Here is a 14,654-nt window from a genome sequence, read left to right on the forward strand (position 1 = left end):
GCACGCCACTATTCGTAGTTGTTCGGCTCTTTATTTTTATTTATTTTACCCTTATTTTACCAGGTAAGTTGACTGAGAACACATTCTCATTTACAGCAACAACCTGGGGAATAGTTATAGGGTAGAGGGGAGATGATTGAGCCAATTGTAAACTGGGGATGATTAGGTGGCCATGATGGTATGAGGGACAGATTGGGAATTTTGCCAGGACACGAGGATTAACACCCCTACTCTTACAATAAGCGCCATGGGATCTTTAGTGACCACAGAGTCAGGACACCTGTTTAACGTCTCATCCGAAAGAAGGCACCCTACACAGGCCAATGTCCTCAATCCCTGCCCTGGGGCATTGGGATATTTTTTTTAGACCAAAGGAAAGAGTGCCTCCTACACCACTTCCAGCAGCATCTGGTCTCCCATCTAGGGAGCAACCAGGACCAACCCTGCCTAGCTTCAGAAGCAAGCCAGCAGTGGGATGCAGGGTGGTATGCTGCTGGCTAAACCTCACAGCTGTTTCAGGTGGACATTTAGCTGAGGTAAGATACATAGCCCAGCTCAACTCACCCCAGGGCACCCGGACTATACCTGGATGAAACCTTGACTGCATCCTGAAGCCAGATTGAGTTATACTTGCCTGCACTGCAATGACTATACCTGGAGTGTCTGATTTATTACACCATCAGAGAACAAGCCTTCCGTTACACAGATACTACTACATTTCATGATACATTAGCGATCCATGTTGATTTACTCATGCATTTTATGGTTTCATAGAGGGATGAACATGGCAACTAACTAGTCTTATAGTAGAGATTAGGCTTGGAAGAACTGGGAATCCTTGGGGGTTCTTTGGAAACACACTTTAAATATGCAAGTGTTCATACCTCCTCGTACAAAGCCGTTGGTCGCAATCGCGGAGGTCGAAAGGCCGGTGATGGTGGTCACAACTGTTGCCATGAGAACGATCACACAGGAGAGAACTGTGAAAGAAAATGGAGGTCATGGTTGATTAACAAAACAAATAAAAATATCAGCATTAACATTTCTACAAACTTCTAAGAGGCAAATAACTGCAATAATGAGCAGCCAATTATCTGCTTGTTGAGGCTTTCCCCTCTCTCGCTCTACCTCTCCTGGCATTCACACATTCTGAGAAGACCTGTGAATAGTAGCGGTGCCGCTAGAAAAACAAGCTAGTGCGTGACAGTTGACTGCATATGTCGCCGTGTGGCAACATTTCACATCTGGACGGTGAATGGTCGAGAGGTGAGGGGAGGAGGGATGGTCGGGAAGGTGGGGGTTTGGGATGAGGTCGTGTGTGAATAAAACTATTTTTTATTTATTTTTTAAGAAAAATTAAAAATAAAAAGTAATTCACATAGACTCCCAAGCTCAACTCCAGGGTGTCTTACCAATTCCTGCCTGTCCCACGATCCATGACATGCGGATGAAGAGCATCACGCCCCAAATGTTCAACATGCAGCGCACCTGCACAGAGGAAGGGGTGGCAGTTAGGACGCATGACAAGTAACGTGAACACTTCACTCAGCAGAGAGGTTTCCAATAACCTGGTCTTGAAACATTGCCGGTGGGAATCCACTGATTAGATGTCCAAGACCTGGGGCCCAGCTTTTCAAGTTATCGGATAGAATTAAATGCATTGAAATACATTGAAAAGAACGGGAGTACCATTCAAGTCAATGATTTCTATGCATTTAACCCTATCCGATAGGCGAAATCCAGATAGATAGGCGTAACTTTTGAAAGACTCTGATGAGGATTCAATCAAGGTTTGAACCGAATGTTAAAGGGCAAGATTCCAAACCTAGTGAAAGTAGCAGTTCTGCCTTGGCATCTACTTGTCTATTCAAAATTGCTACAAGCACCAAGCTTGCAATTTAAGGTCAGAAGAACGGTTCAAACAGGGATTAAAGTCCTGATATAAATTGGAAAACTTTGGACAACAATGAAATACATGATATTAAAATGTTGATATCAGTGTATGACATGCTAAAATAAATGTTGGCTGCCCGACTAAGACTGGCCAAGGCTGATGTAAGTAAAAAATAATAATAATAATTAGCCTATTCAAATCACTGTCAACCTCTAAGAACATTCATTAATATCTACCACAGTTTTATCCATTTCAAAGTGCATAAAAATCATTGACCATGTTTCCATCCACAGTAAAGACCTAATAAAAAAAATTTATGACAGCAGTGATGGAAACAGGAAGTTTTGTGTACTTTTATAAATGCCGAACAATTTGTTTGTTCGACATTGTGGGATCTTTTTTTGTCTGTAAAATTAATTATGTGGGAAATGGCAGTGGAAAAGTCACTTATGTGCAAATATTGATATAATAACTGTTATTTCGAAGTAAACTTGGAGTCATGCAATAACATGGTGTGTGGTCCTCCCACTACTGCTCGGGAAAGCATGCAGTTCATTAGCCTACAGATTAAATACATTATGATGAACATCACAGGGTGGTGAAAGTGCATGGTGATGAGCTTGATGCTGCTTTCCAATAAATAAGCGAGGGTCTAACTCCGGCGACGTGATGGTCGATGCTCGAGGGTCTAACTCCGGCGACGTGATGCTCGAGGGTGATGCGACGTGATGCTCGAGGGTCTAACTCCGGAGACGTGATGCTCGAGGGTCTAACTCCGGAGACGTGATGCTCGAGGGTCTAACTCCGGAGACGTGATGCTCGAGGGTCTAACTCCGGAGACGTGATGCTCGACGTGGTCTAACTCCGGAGACGTGATGCTCGAGGGTCTAACTCCGGAGACGTGATGCTCGAGGGTCTAACTCCGGAGACGTGATGCTCGAGGGTCTAACTCCGGAGACGTGATGCTCGAGGGTCTAACTCCGGAGACGTGATGCTCGAGGGCCTAACTCCGGAGACGTGATGCTCGAGGGCCTAACTCCGGAGACGTGATGATCGATGCTCGAGGGCCTAACTCCGGAGACGTGATGATCGATGCTCGAGGGCCTAACTCCGGAGACGTGATGATCGATGCTCGAGGGCCTAACTCCGGAGACGTGATGATCGATGCTCGAGGGCCTAACTCCGGAGACGTGATGATCGATGCTCGCGTCGAGGGCCTAACTCCGGAGACGTGATGATCGATGCTCGAGGGCCTAACTCCGGAGACATGATGATCGATGCTCGAGGGCCTAACTCCGGAGACGTGATGATCGATGCTTGACAAATAAAAATATCATATCCATAACAAACTCATCATGTAGACTAGCCACCCCAACAGCCTAGCCGCACTGTATCTGCAAGCTGTTGGCTAGAGCACAGGTGCCAAGACCAGAGTAGACACGTTTGATTCTTAACTCAGTCTGTGACAAAACTATCAGTAGAGTTGAAAATTGAGGATGTAGTTAAAAGCACTGTACATTTTGAAAACTATGCACTGACAAGTAGCTACAACAATGTTTCCCCAAACTCGGTCCTGGGGACCACAGAAGTGCACTTTTTTTTTCTTCCCCTAACACTACAAAGCTAATTAAAATAATCAACTAATCATCAAGTTTTAATTATTTGAAATCAGCTGAGCAAGGGCAAAAAAAAAAAAAAAAGTGTGCACCCTTGGGGTTCCGAGGACCAAGTTTGGGAAACACTGTGCTACAACCATGCCAGATGCTCACACTAGAGCAGGGCTGTCAAACTAATTCCATGGAGGGCCTAGTGTTGGCTGGGTTTTGTTTTTTTCCTTTCAATTAAGCCCTAGACAACCATGGTGAGGAGAGTTCATTACTAATTAGTGACCTTAATTTATCAAACCAAGTACAAGGGAGGAGTGAAAAACACTCGACCCTCCTTGGAATGGGTTTGACACATGTGCATTAGTCTCAGGAACATGCTATGGCCTGGACAGACCGGGAAGGATTAAATCAGCAAAAGCAATTATTGCTAGAATCCTGTAGAGTGTGATCGACACACACCTCAGTTTGTTTGGTGACATGCTCATGTAATCTACCACTTGTTGAGGTTCCTCTTTAACTGCAATAGGAACTAATACAAATAAGCACACACACACGGGACTCTTATAGTACAATGATAATATGTGCATATTGAGATCTGAATTCCAAATAAAGTTTAAGTAACCACCTGGGAACTTTATACTACAGAGGCTAATTGTGGGAGGAATTTTCTGTACTTTGAATGGGGGGGGGGTTTCTTGCAGTCAATTTGCAGTCTAGAAATTATTCGTATTTATGTTCCGCCCCCACCCCGCGCAAACATTCGCTCAACAAAAACATTGTCCCGCGGCTGGATCTACATTATCCCTGGTCTATGCCATTGAACAATGTGTTCAAGAATAACTTGAGGACACTGCATTCCCTACAATGTCAGGACTAAAAAGAGAAGTGCTTATGCGGTACCAATTGTAGAGGCAGAAATTTCACATTGGTCCTCTGTAGCTCAATTGCTATAGCATGGCTCTTGCAACGCCGGGATAGTGGGTACAAGTCCAGGGACCACCCAGGTGTAAAACATTTATGCAAGCATTACTGTAAGTCACTTTGAATGAAAATGTCTGCTATAAATGAGAGACAGACACACACAGATAGTGTCACATAACAAAAGGTAACCAGGGGGACAACGCTCTCAGGATGTCAAAGAGACGAGAGTCGGTTGACTACTCACCAGAACCCCTTTGATCCATCCGAACTTGACTGCTCCCTTGGGCTCGGACGCCTCCTTGGCTGCGGCCTCCTCGGCCGGGGTGAGCTCATCCCCGTTGGCGAAGCCATCCTCAAATGGCTCCTGCAAACAGAATGAGACAGACAGGCTATGGTCAGCACACAATGGAAAAAGACCCTTATTAAAGTAAATGTGCAAGTTCACACATCTGAATACTATTATCTCTGAATTAAACGGTTGTTCACCCATGTTCATTAATTTCTATGAACAATCTACAAGATCTTATTTTGCTCTTTATCCGACAGAGAAAACTCCCCAGCTCCCACACACACACCGATTAATCTGTGGTTTTATTGGCTGGAGAAGGTCAAACACAGGAAGCATCCCTGCAGAGACAATGCCGTGAAGTGGGTGGCTGCCTCACTGGGTTGGTCTCTCAGTGCCCACCGCCCCATGCTGTTCCATCTAAGTGGCCCAGGACGCCCCCAGCCTGCAGTCCCCCCAGCCCACCCTCACCAGGGACAGCACAGGAGAGGAAGCCACGCATTCAAAGGCCTTTACAACATCCCGTCCCTGGTACTCCCCACCAATTAAGGCAGAAATAAGGCCCAGAAAAAGAGGAAGCTTGAAGACAGGAGCTTTAAAAAATATATATATATTTTTTAAATCAGCCTAGACTTCCTGCTTTACGGGCACTGAACCAAAAGTTGACCCCAAACAACATATACACATGTATAGTGATTAACCCAGTCGCCACTGGCAGTGTGGAAAAATAAGTAACCATCGACTGCATGCAAACGTCCACCAGGCTGCGCGCGCGAATGGGTATTGATGTTCTGCCAGCGTTCGATACACCACTCAGGCCCAGAGAGGGCCAGACACGGGTCCGCAGTCTCCATTTCAGGAAGATTGACACAGGAACAGGAGATGAGGTCTGGCCGACGTGACAATACAGGGCTTGTTCTCGTCCACGGTCCTTCATTTACCTAGGATTGGCATTCCAAGGCCCACAACGCCAAAGTCAGTTGTTGTACTGTGCCCTTCGGGCACATTAGAGGGTGATGAGAGACGACGTGGAGAGTGTTCATTGAATGTATGGATGACCTTGGGTTTATTGATAGCCCCAGTCCGCAGGGTGACCGTGTTACATGACAAAACAGATACAGGCTGGCTGATACAGCAGGGGCAATGCCCTCAGTGTTCAGTGATAAGGACAGGGATGTTCACCCCGCTCCAGGCCCTAGGAGACCGACTCATCATGCTATCTATCGGATGGTCAAATTTATTGGCCAGCGTTATGGCGTTGCAGAACAAAGCGCCACCATTCCATGATCATTCATTTAATTTGTTTCAACTTTCATTCTGCCCATCATGTGCATAGTGACTCACTTAACTGTTTTGGAAGGTACGCTACTATAGCTACTGATCGACCAATGCAGAATGACTTTGCACTATTTTCTACATGTAAAGATCAATAGATGAGATGACGCTAGATGTGGTCTCATGTAGATGAGTCACTCACAGCTCTCAGGACAAGTGTCTCTCTAGAGAAGGTGAAGAGTGGAGCTTCTCCTCCTCCTCACACCCTTCCCTTGGGGTTCTCTTGTCCTCTTCCTCAGCATTATGCGCTCCTCCTTCAACCCCCCACCCCCCCCACTCATCTTAGCAACCACCGGCTGATGCCTGAAGTAACGCAGTGCTACACTCAGCCACTTAACAGAATAGCCTACCAAGTGTTTGTGTATTATTTGATGGTAAAGAGGATTCTGTTGGGAAGCTGACACCAAAAAAAAACGTAATCCTAAATTTGGGTTTTGTGTATACAGGAGATTAAACGGGTTCATGGAAGGATGAAACCAATGGGGGGGGAAACGTCACCATCTACTCTAGCATGTCGGGTAGGTAAATTGATCGGAGGTGTGGCTCCATTACAATAGATGTATAAATAGGTGTGTAAATTATAAAAGAGTACGGCGCCTCTGGCATGTACCCCAGCATGTGACGGGGATGGGCTGTGTAGAGGGAAGGGTGCTCAGCTTTGCCTCGCCAAGGCCATCTGTCAACAAGAGCTCCCTGCCTGCGTCCCCTAACAATGACTCAGCAGCTTCGCTGGGGTCTGGCAGTGGCAGGTACACTGGGCTATTGAGGGAGGTGATGGGAGATTCTAGGAAATTAAAAAAGGGATGGTATTGTCGGTTAGGGTTGTCAACACTCCTCAGTGGGGGACCCGTGAGTCTCTGCCAGGGGCCAGGTGAGGGGGGGGGCATGTGGGAACCATGTGTGGACAAGCATCGGGAGGGTGGGATGAACAGCAAACACATTGAAATAGGTCTCTACTACTGCCTCAATAGGTCTGTCTAGTCAGACCACTAAGTAACCAACCTCTTCTCAAACAAACTAGCGCTTCTCAGCTATGATAGCAGTGAGACTCGAATTTGACAGTCCCAATTCCCAGCTCACAAGGAAGAAAATCATAAAGCAGACACACTAAAGTTCTTGTAATTTGCTCTCAACACGGGAGGAAGGGAAGATCTGGAAAACAACCAATAGTATTAGGTCATGGATAGACCAACAATAGATTAGCTGCTAGTGAGGGGCAAGACCCAGAGCCTCAGGAAGTGAGTCATGCATCCCATCTAACTCTGTCTCTTTGTTAGTCAGCAGCCCTCGGGGCGTCTCAGAGAGTTGGCTGGGACACAGGAATCCTCTGAAAGTTGTTGAGCAGGTAGGCATGACATCAGCCACTGTTAGGTCAGTCTGGAATATCTTAAGCGGATCAGCAGATTAAAAGAATACCCATGTTGAGACATGTCAGGCTCATGTCAGCAACCCACTGTTCAGAAAAAAGATGCACATCAGTAGTCGTCTTCATCTGACTGGGACCAGGGATTCTTGACTGTGCAACATACAGCAGTATGGCATTACTCCGCCTAGTGAGTCTAAAACAAGTCACTACAATCTACAGGAGGTTTTAAAAGCAGGGAAAGAACACGTCCTCTAATCACTTTTGGCATGCTCACGTCCTGAGCCCGAGAGATTACTAGCACAATGTTGACCAGGAGTACAGTCTTTAGAGCTAAAAATGACCTTGTCAGTCACAAGTATGTGTTTAATGTTAATTAGTCAATTACCCAGTGCCTTAAATTAATAGCCAATGATGATATCTTGGTAGAGCAGGTGGTCAGTGTTAGTTACAAAGATGCTTACTTTATCCCTGAGCACATTATAGGCTAATTCTGTCCTAATTGAGCATTTCATGTGAACAGTCATCCCATATGATTAGGGCTGACCCCATTTAATAGACTGGTCGATAGGCTATTAGTTGACCGAGATTTCTTTAGTCGAGCAGAAGCAAAAAAAAATGTTTAATCATGGTGTACAGGACACCTGTCTGATTCTCACCGGTCTGAGTGGACTGATCCATTGTGGAGGCCGTGGGGATGGCACAGTCCATCACTCAAAGACATGTGGTACTGAAAATGTATATGGTTATATTATGTAAGAACAATGGTGCAACACTAATAAAAAATATTATTTCATAACAAGCGCGCTTTGTCTCGCTTTGGATTGCCAAATAAAATGTGATTCATATTTTTTTCCCCATTCACATTTTCAAACAGTCCATTTATATTTTCCAACTGGGCTATACATTTGGTGGAGTTTCTCCCCCCCCTCGCCTGAGTAGCCTCGTTTCACTGCCAAAAATAAAATGAAACCATCTAGGTGTTCAGCAAAATAACAACCCAATGTCAAATACAGATAGCCTAGTCAAATAATGAACATCCAATCACATTAACTGTTACTTTCTCGTGGGAAGACCACTAACGGTCCGTATGTAGCTGCTGCTCATGTTGGTATCTGTACTGATGGCGCAAAAGCCATGACAGGGAGACATAGTGGAGTGGTAACGCGCGTGCAACAGTTGCTCCCGACGCCACGTGTGTACACTGCAGCATCAACCAAGAGGCTTTTGATGCCAAGGGAATGCCTGACGTTTTGGACACTACAGTGAAAATGGTTACCTTTGTTAAAGCAAGGCCCCTGAACTCTCGTGTACAGTTGAAGTCGGAAGTTTACATACACTTAGGTTGGAGTCATTAAAACTCATTTTTCAACCACTCCACAAATGTCTTGTTAAAACCTGTTGATCCTACCCCTACTTTTTCGAACATTCTGTTAAAAATCGCGCAACATTTCAGCGCCCTGCTACTCAGGCCAGGAATATAGTATATGCATATGATTAGTATGTGTGGATAGAAAACACTCTGACGTTTCTAAAACTGGTTAAATCACGGCTGTGACTATAACAGAGCGTCTGTTTCATCGAAAAGCGCAGGAAAATCTGATCACTGAAAATGGAAAAAAATATCCATGCGCCACTTCTAGGAATTGTTAAAGGTGAACCGGATTAAATGAGGCCGAGGTTGCAGTACCTACAGCTTCCACAGGATGTCTAGAGTCTTCCCATTTGCTTCGGATTTGATTCTTGGTCGAACCGACCCAAGGGAACCGATTCCCTCAGGTCTCCGGCAGGATGTTTTGGTTGAGATTTCTCCGGACATTTTTTCCAGACGGACACCTATAGAATTTACATCGCCTCCTGATGAATTTTATCGCTTATTAACGTGTACTAATACCTAAAGTTGCATTACAAAAGTATTTCGAAGTGTTTTGTGAAAGTTTATCGTCGACTTTTTTACTTTTAAAAAATGACGTTATGTTATGAAACGCTATTTTTTTCCGTTTATCACACAGTCTTCATAGATCGATATCTAGGCTATATATGGACCGATTTAATCGAAAAAAGACCCAATAGTGATTATGGGACATCAAGGAGTGCCAACAAAGAATATGGTCAAAGGTAATGAATGTTTTATATTTTATTGTGCGGTTTGTGTAGCGCCGACTATGCTAATTATTTTGTTTACATCCCCTGCAGGTCTTTTGGGGTGTTACATGCTATCAGATAATAGCTTCTCATGCTTTCGCCGAAAAGCATTTTAAAAATCTGACTTGTTGCCTGGATTCACAACGAGTGTAGCTTTAATTCAATACTCTGCATGTGTATTTTAATGAACGTTTGCGTTTTAACTAATACTATTAGCGTTTAGCGTAGCGCATTTGCATTTCCAGAGCTCTAGATGGGACGCCTGCGTGCCAGGTAGGAGCAAGATTAACAAACTATAGTTTTGGCAAGTCGGTTAGGACATCTACCTTGTGCATAACAAGTCATTTTTCCAACAATTGTTTACAGAGATTATTTCACTGTATCACAATTCCAGTGGGTCAGAAGTTTACATACACTAAATTGACTGTGCCGTTAAACAGCTTGGAGAATTCCAGAAAATGTCATGGCTTTAGAAGATTCTGGTAGGCTAATTGATATCATTTGAGTCAATTGGAGGTGTACCTGTGGATGTATTTCAAGGCCTACCTTTAAACTCAGTGCCTCTCTGCTTGACATCATGGGAAATAAAAAAATATATCAGCCAAGACCTCAGAAAAAAAATTGTAGACCTCCACAAGTCTGGTTCATCCTTGGGATCAATTTCCAAAATGCCTGAAGGTACCACGTTCATCTGTACAAACAATAGTACGCAAGTATAAACACCATGGGACCACACAGCCATCATACTGCTCAGGAAGGAGGCGCGTTCTGTCGCCTAGAGATGAACGTACTTTGGTGCGAAAAGTGCAAATCAATCCCAGAACAACAGCAAAGGACCTTGTGAAGATGCTGGAGGAACCCGGTACAAAAACTATCTATATCCACAGTAAAATGAGTCCTGTATCAACATAACCTGAAAGGCCGCTCAGCAAGGAAGACACTGCTCCAAAACTGCCATAAAAAACCCAGACTACGGTTTGCAACTGCACATGGGGACAAAGATCGTACCTTTTGGAAAAATGTCCTCTGGTCTTATGAAACAAAATAGAACTGTTTGGCCATAATGACCATTGTTATGTTTTGAGGAAAAAGGGGGAGGCTTGCAAGCCAGAGAACACCATCCCAACCATGAAGCAGGGGGTGGCAGCGTCATGTTGTGGGGTGCTTTGCTGCAGGAGGGACTGGTGCACTTCACAAAATAGATGGCATCATGAGGTAGGAAAATGATGTGGATATATTGAAGCAACATCTTAAGACATCAGTCAGGAAGTTAAAGCTTGGTGGCAAATGGGGCTTCCAAATGGACAATGACCCCAAGCGTACTTCACAACGTTGTGGCAGAATAGCTTTAAGGACAACAAAGTCAAAGTATTGGAGTGGCCATCACAAATCCCTGACCTCAATCCTATAGAAAATTTGTGGGCATAGCAGAAAAAGCGTGTGCAAGCAAGGATGCCTACAAACCTGAATCAGTTACACCAGCTCTGTCAGGAGGAATGGGCCAAATTTCACCCAACTTATTGTGGGAAACTTGTGGAAATGTTTGACACAAGTCAAACCATTTAAAAGGCAATGCTACCAAATACTAATTGAGCGTATGTAAACTTCTGACCCACTGGGAATGTGAAGGGAAAAAAGCTGAAATAAATCACTATTATTCTGACATTTCACATTCTTAAAATAAAGTGGTGATCCTAAGACAGGGAATTTTTACTAGGATTAAATGTCAGGAATTGTGATGTTTTTTTCTCGCCTGAATGATCTGAATCTAGGATTACAGAGACTCTCCGCAACTATATTCAATGTACGGGACTAAATTGAGGCTATGATTAAGAAGTTGGAGCTCTTCTCTGTCTGCATTAACAAGGACAACACACAGGTCTTTCCATCATTGAGTGAACAAGCTTATGGACAACGTCAAACAGCGAAGCACCCGAGTGAGTTGGGTGAGCAATTACGCAGGTACTTTCCCGAAATGGATGGCAGACAGGGATTCGTTATCCCTTTCATTCCCCTCCTCCAGTCCACTTACAGATATCTGAACAAGAGAGCCTCATCTAAAATTGCAAGCGGTTCTGTGAAAATTGCATTTATAATCAGAAGCCACTGCCAGATTTCTGGATTGAGCTGAGCTCAGAGTATCCTGCCTTGGAAAATCCCTCTATTAAGACACTGATGTCCTTTGCAACCATGTACCTATGTGAGAGTGGATTCTCGGCCATCACTAGCATGAAAACTAAATACAGGCACAGACTGTGTGTGGAAAAGGATTTAAGATGGAGACTCTCCAATACAACCCAACCCAACATTGCAGTTATGAGCCTCCTTTCAAGCACACCCTTCTCATTAACCTGTGGTGAGTTATTCACAATTTTCAGATAACAAATAAGGTTTTATTTGTTATGATGGTTAAATTAAAGAGCACAATTAGATTATGATTACATTATTATTTGTGCCCTGGTCCTATAAGAGCTCTGTCACTTCCCACGAGTTGGATTGTGACAAATCTCACTCATTCTTAAGTTTTTTTTTTGATTTAACCTTTATTCAACCAGGAAAAGTCCATTGAGAAACAGAGTCTCTTTTTCAAGGGAGACCTGGCCAAGAAGGCAGCGACAATCAATAGATTACATAATTAAAACATGATCCAGCCTAAAAAAAGCATTTATACTCCTCTGTAACAGAGTCTCCCATCAATTTTAAATGAATTCAGTGGCACTAACATATCTAAACTCAGCAAAAAAAGAAACGTCCCTTTTTCAGGACCCTGTCTTTCAAAGTCAATTCGTAAAAATCCAAATAACTTCACTTTAAAAAGGTTTAAACACTGTTTCCCATGCTTGTTCAATGAACCATAAATAATTAATGAACATGCACCTGTGGAACGGTCATTAAACCACTAACAGCTTACAGACAGTAGGCAATTAAGGTCACAGTTATGATAACTTAGGACACTAAAAGAGGCCTTTCTACTAACTCTGAAAAACACCAAAAGAACGTGACTTAGGCATGCTGCAAGGAGGCATGAGGACTGCAGATGTGCCAGGGCAATAAATTGCAATGGTCGTACTGTGAGACGCCTAAGACAGCGCTACAGGGAGACTGGACGGACAGCTGATCGTCCTCGCAGTGGCAGACCACGTGTAATGACGCCTGCACAGGATCGGTACATCACACCTGCGGGACAGGTACAGGATGGCAACAACAACTGCCCAAGTTACACCAGGAACACACAACCCCTCCATCAGTGCTTAGACTGTCCGCAATAGGCTGAGAGAGGCTGGACTGACGGCTTGTAGGCCTGTTGTAAGGCAGGTCCTCACCAGACATCACCGGCAACAACGTCGCCTATGGGCACAAACCCACCGTCTCTGGACCAGACAGGACTGGCAAAAAGTGCTCATTACTGACGAGTCGCGGTTTTGTCTCACCAGGGGTGATGCTCAGATTCGCGTTTATCGTCGAAGTTATGAGCGTTACACCGAGGCCTGTACTCTGGAGCGGGATCGATTTGGAGGTGGAGGGTCCGTCGTGGTCTGTGGCGGTGTGTCACAGCATCATCGGACTGAGCTGTGTTGTCATTGCAGGCAACTGTGCGTTACAGGGAAGACATCCTCCTTCCTCATGTGGTACCCTTCCTGCAGGCTCATCCTGACATGACCCTCCAGCATGACAATGCCACCAGCCATACTGCTCGTTCTGTGCGTGATTTACTGCAAGACAGGAATGTCAGTGTTCTGCCATGGCCAGCGAAGAGCCCGGATCTCAATCCCATTGAGCATGTCTGGGACCTGTTGGATCAGAGGGTGAGGTCTAGAGCCATCCATTCCCCCCAGAAATGTCTGGGAACTTGAAGGTGCCTTGGTGGAAGAGTGGGGTAACATCTTATAGCAAGAACTGGCTAATCTAGTGCAGTCCATGAGGAGGAGATGCACTGCAGTACTTAATGTAGCTGGTGGCCACACCAGATACAGACTGTTACTGACCCCCCCCCCCCCTTTGTTCAGGGACACATTATTCCATTTCTGTTAGTCACATGTCTGTGGAACTTGTTCAGTTTGTGTCTCAGTTGTTGAATTTTGTTATGTTCATACAAATATTTACAGATAACTTTGCTGAAAATAAACAGTTGACAGTGAGAACCTTTCTTATTTTGTTTAAATCCTCCATCAATCCATCCACATATACAATACCAGTCAAACACTCCTACTCATTCAAGGGTTCTTTATTTTTTGTAGAATAGTTAAGACATCAAAACTATGAAATAGTTTAGTAACCAAAAAAAAGTGTTAAATCAAAATACACTAACGTTCAAAAGTTTGGGGTGACTTAGAAATGTCCTTGTTTTCCATGAAAACCTACATGAAATGAGTTGCAAAGTGAATAGGAAACATAGTCATGATTTTGACAAGGTTATAAATAATGTTTTTTAATTGAAATAAGTGTCCTTCAAACTTAGCTTTCATCAAAGAATCCTCCATTTGCAGCCTTGCAGACCTTTGGCATTCTAGTTGTCAATGTTTTTAGGTAAATCTGAAGAGATTTCACCCCATGCTTCCTGAAGCACTTTCCACAAGTTGAATTCGCTTGAAGGGCACTTCTTACGCACCATACGGTCAAGCTGCTCCCACAACAGCTCAATAGGGTTGAGATCAGGTGACTATAATAGTGGCCAGCACAGACAGCAGACCAGCTAACTGCTTCTTCCCTAAATAGTTCTTGCATAGTTTAGAGCTGTGCTTTGGGTCATTGTCCTGTTGTAGGAGGAAATTTGGTTCCACCTGGAATGTATTTAAATTTACAGGTGTGCCTTGTTAATTAATTTATTTTATTTAACCTTTATTTAACCAGGAAGGGCTTATTGAGATTTAAAATCTCTTTTTCCAAGAGCGTCCTGGCCAAGATAGGCAGCAAAGTCATTACAAAAATTACAGACACACATGAAAAACTACAAGTTAAAAGTTCATTTGTGGAATTTCTTTCCTTCTTAATGCGTTTGAGCCTAAGGTAAGGGTGGTATACAGAAGAAAGCCCTATTTGGTAAAAGACCAAATCCATATTATGGCAAGAACAGCTCAAATAGGCAAAGAGAAACAACAGTCC

The 14,654-nt window shown here is 44.0% G+C and overlaps 1 protein-coding gene across 1 annotated transcript in view; it reads right to left on the minus strand.

Annotated features, from left to right (window-relative positions):
* slc12a2 (solute carrier family 12 member 2) overlaps positions 1-14,654 on the minus strand; it is an 83,257-nt gene that overhangs the window by 38,921 nt on the left and 29,682 nt on the right. The window contains exons 2-4 of the mRNA XM_042302639.1: positions 4,667-4,786; positions 1,413-1,488; positions 885-980 (exon numbers count right to left, since the gene is read on the minus strand). Of these exons, the coding sequence (XP_042158573.1) occupies positions 885-980; positions 1,413-1,488; positions 4,667-4,786 (292 nt within the window). The remainder of the gene's footprint in view (positions 1-884; positions 981-1,412; positions 1,489-4,666; positions 4,787-14,654) is intronic.

The sequence above is a fragment of the Oncorhynchus tshawytscha genome, linkage group LG20 (genome assembly GCF_018296145.1).
Source record: "Oncorhynchus tshawytscha isolate Ot180627B linkage group LG20, Otsh_v2.0, whole genome shotgun sequence".
NCBI lineage: Eukaryota > Metazoa > Chordata > Actinopteri > Salmoniformes > Salmonidae > Oncorhynchus > Oncorhynchus tshawytscha.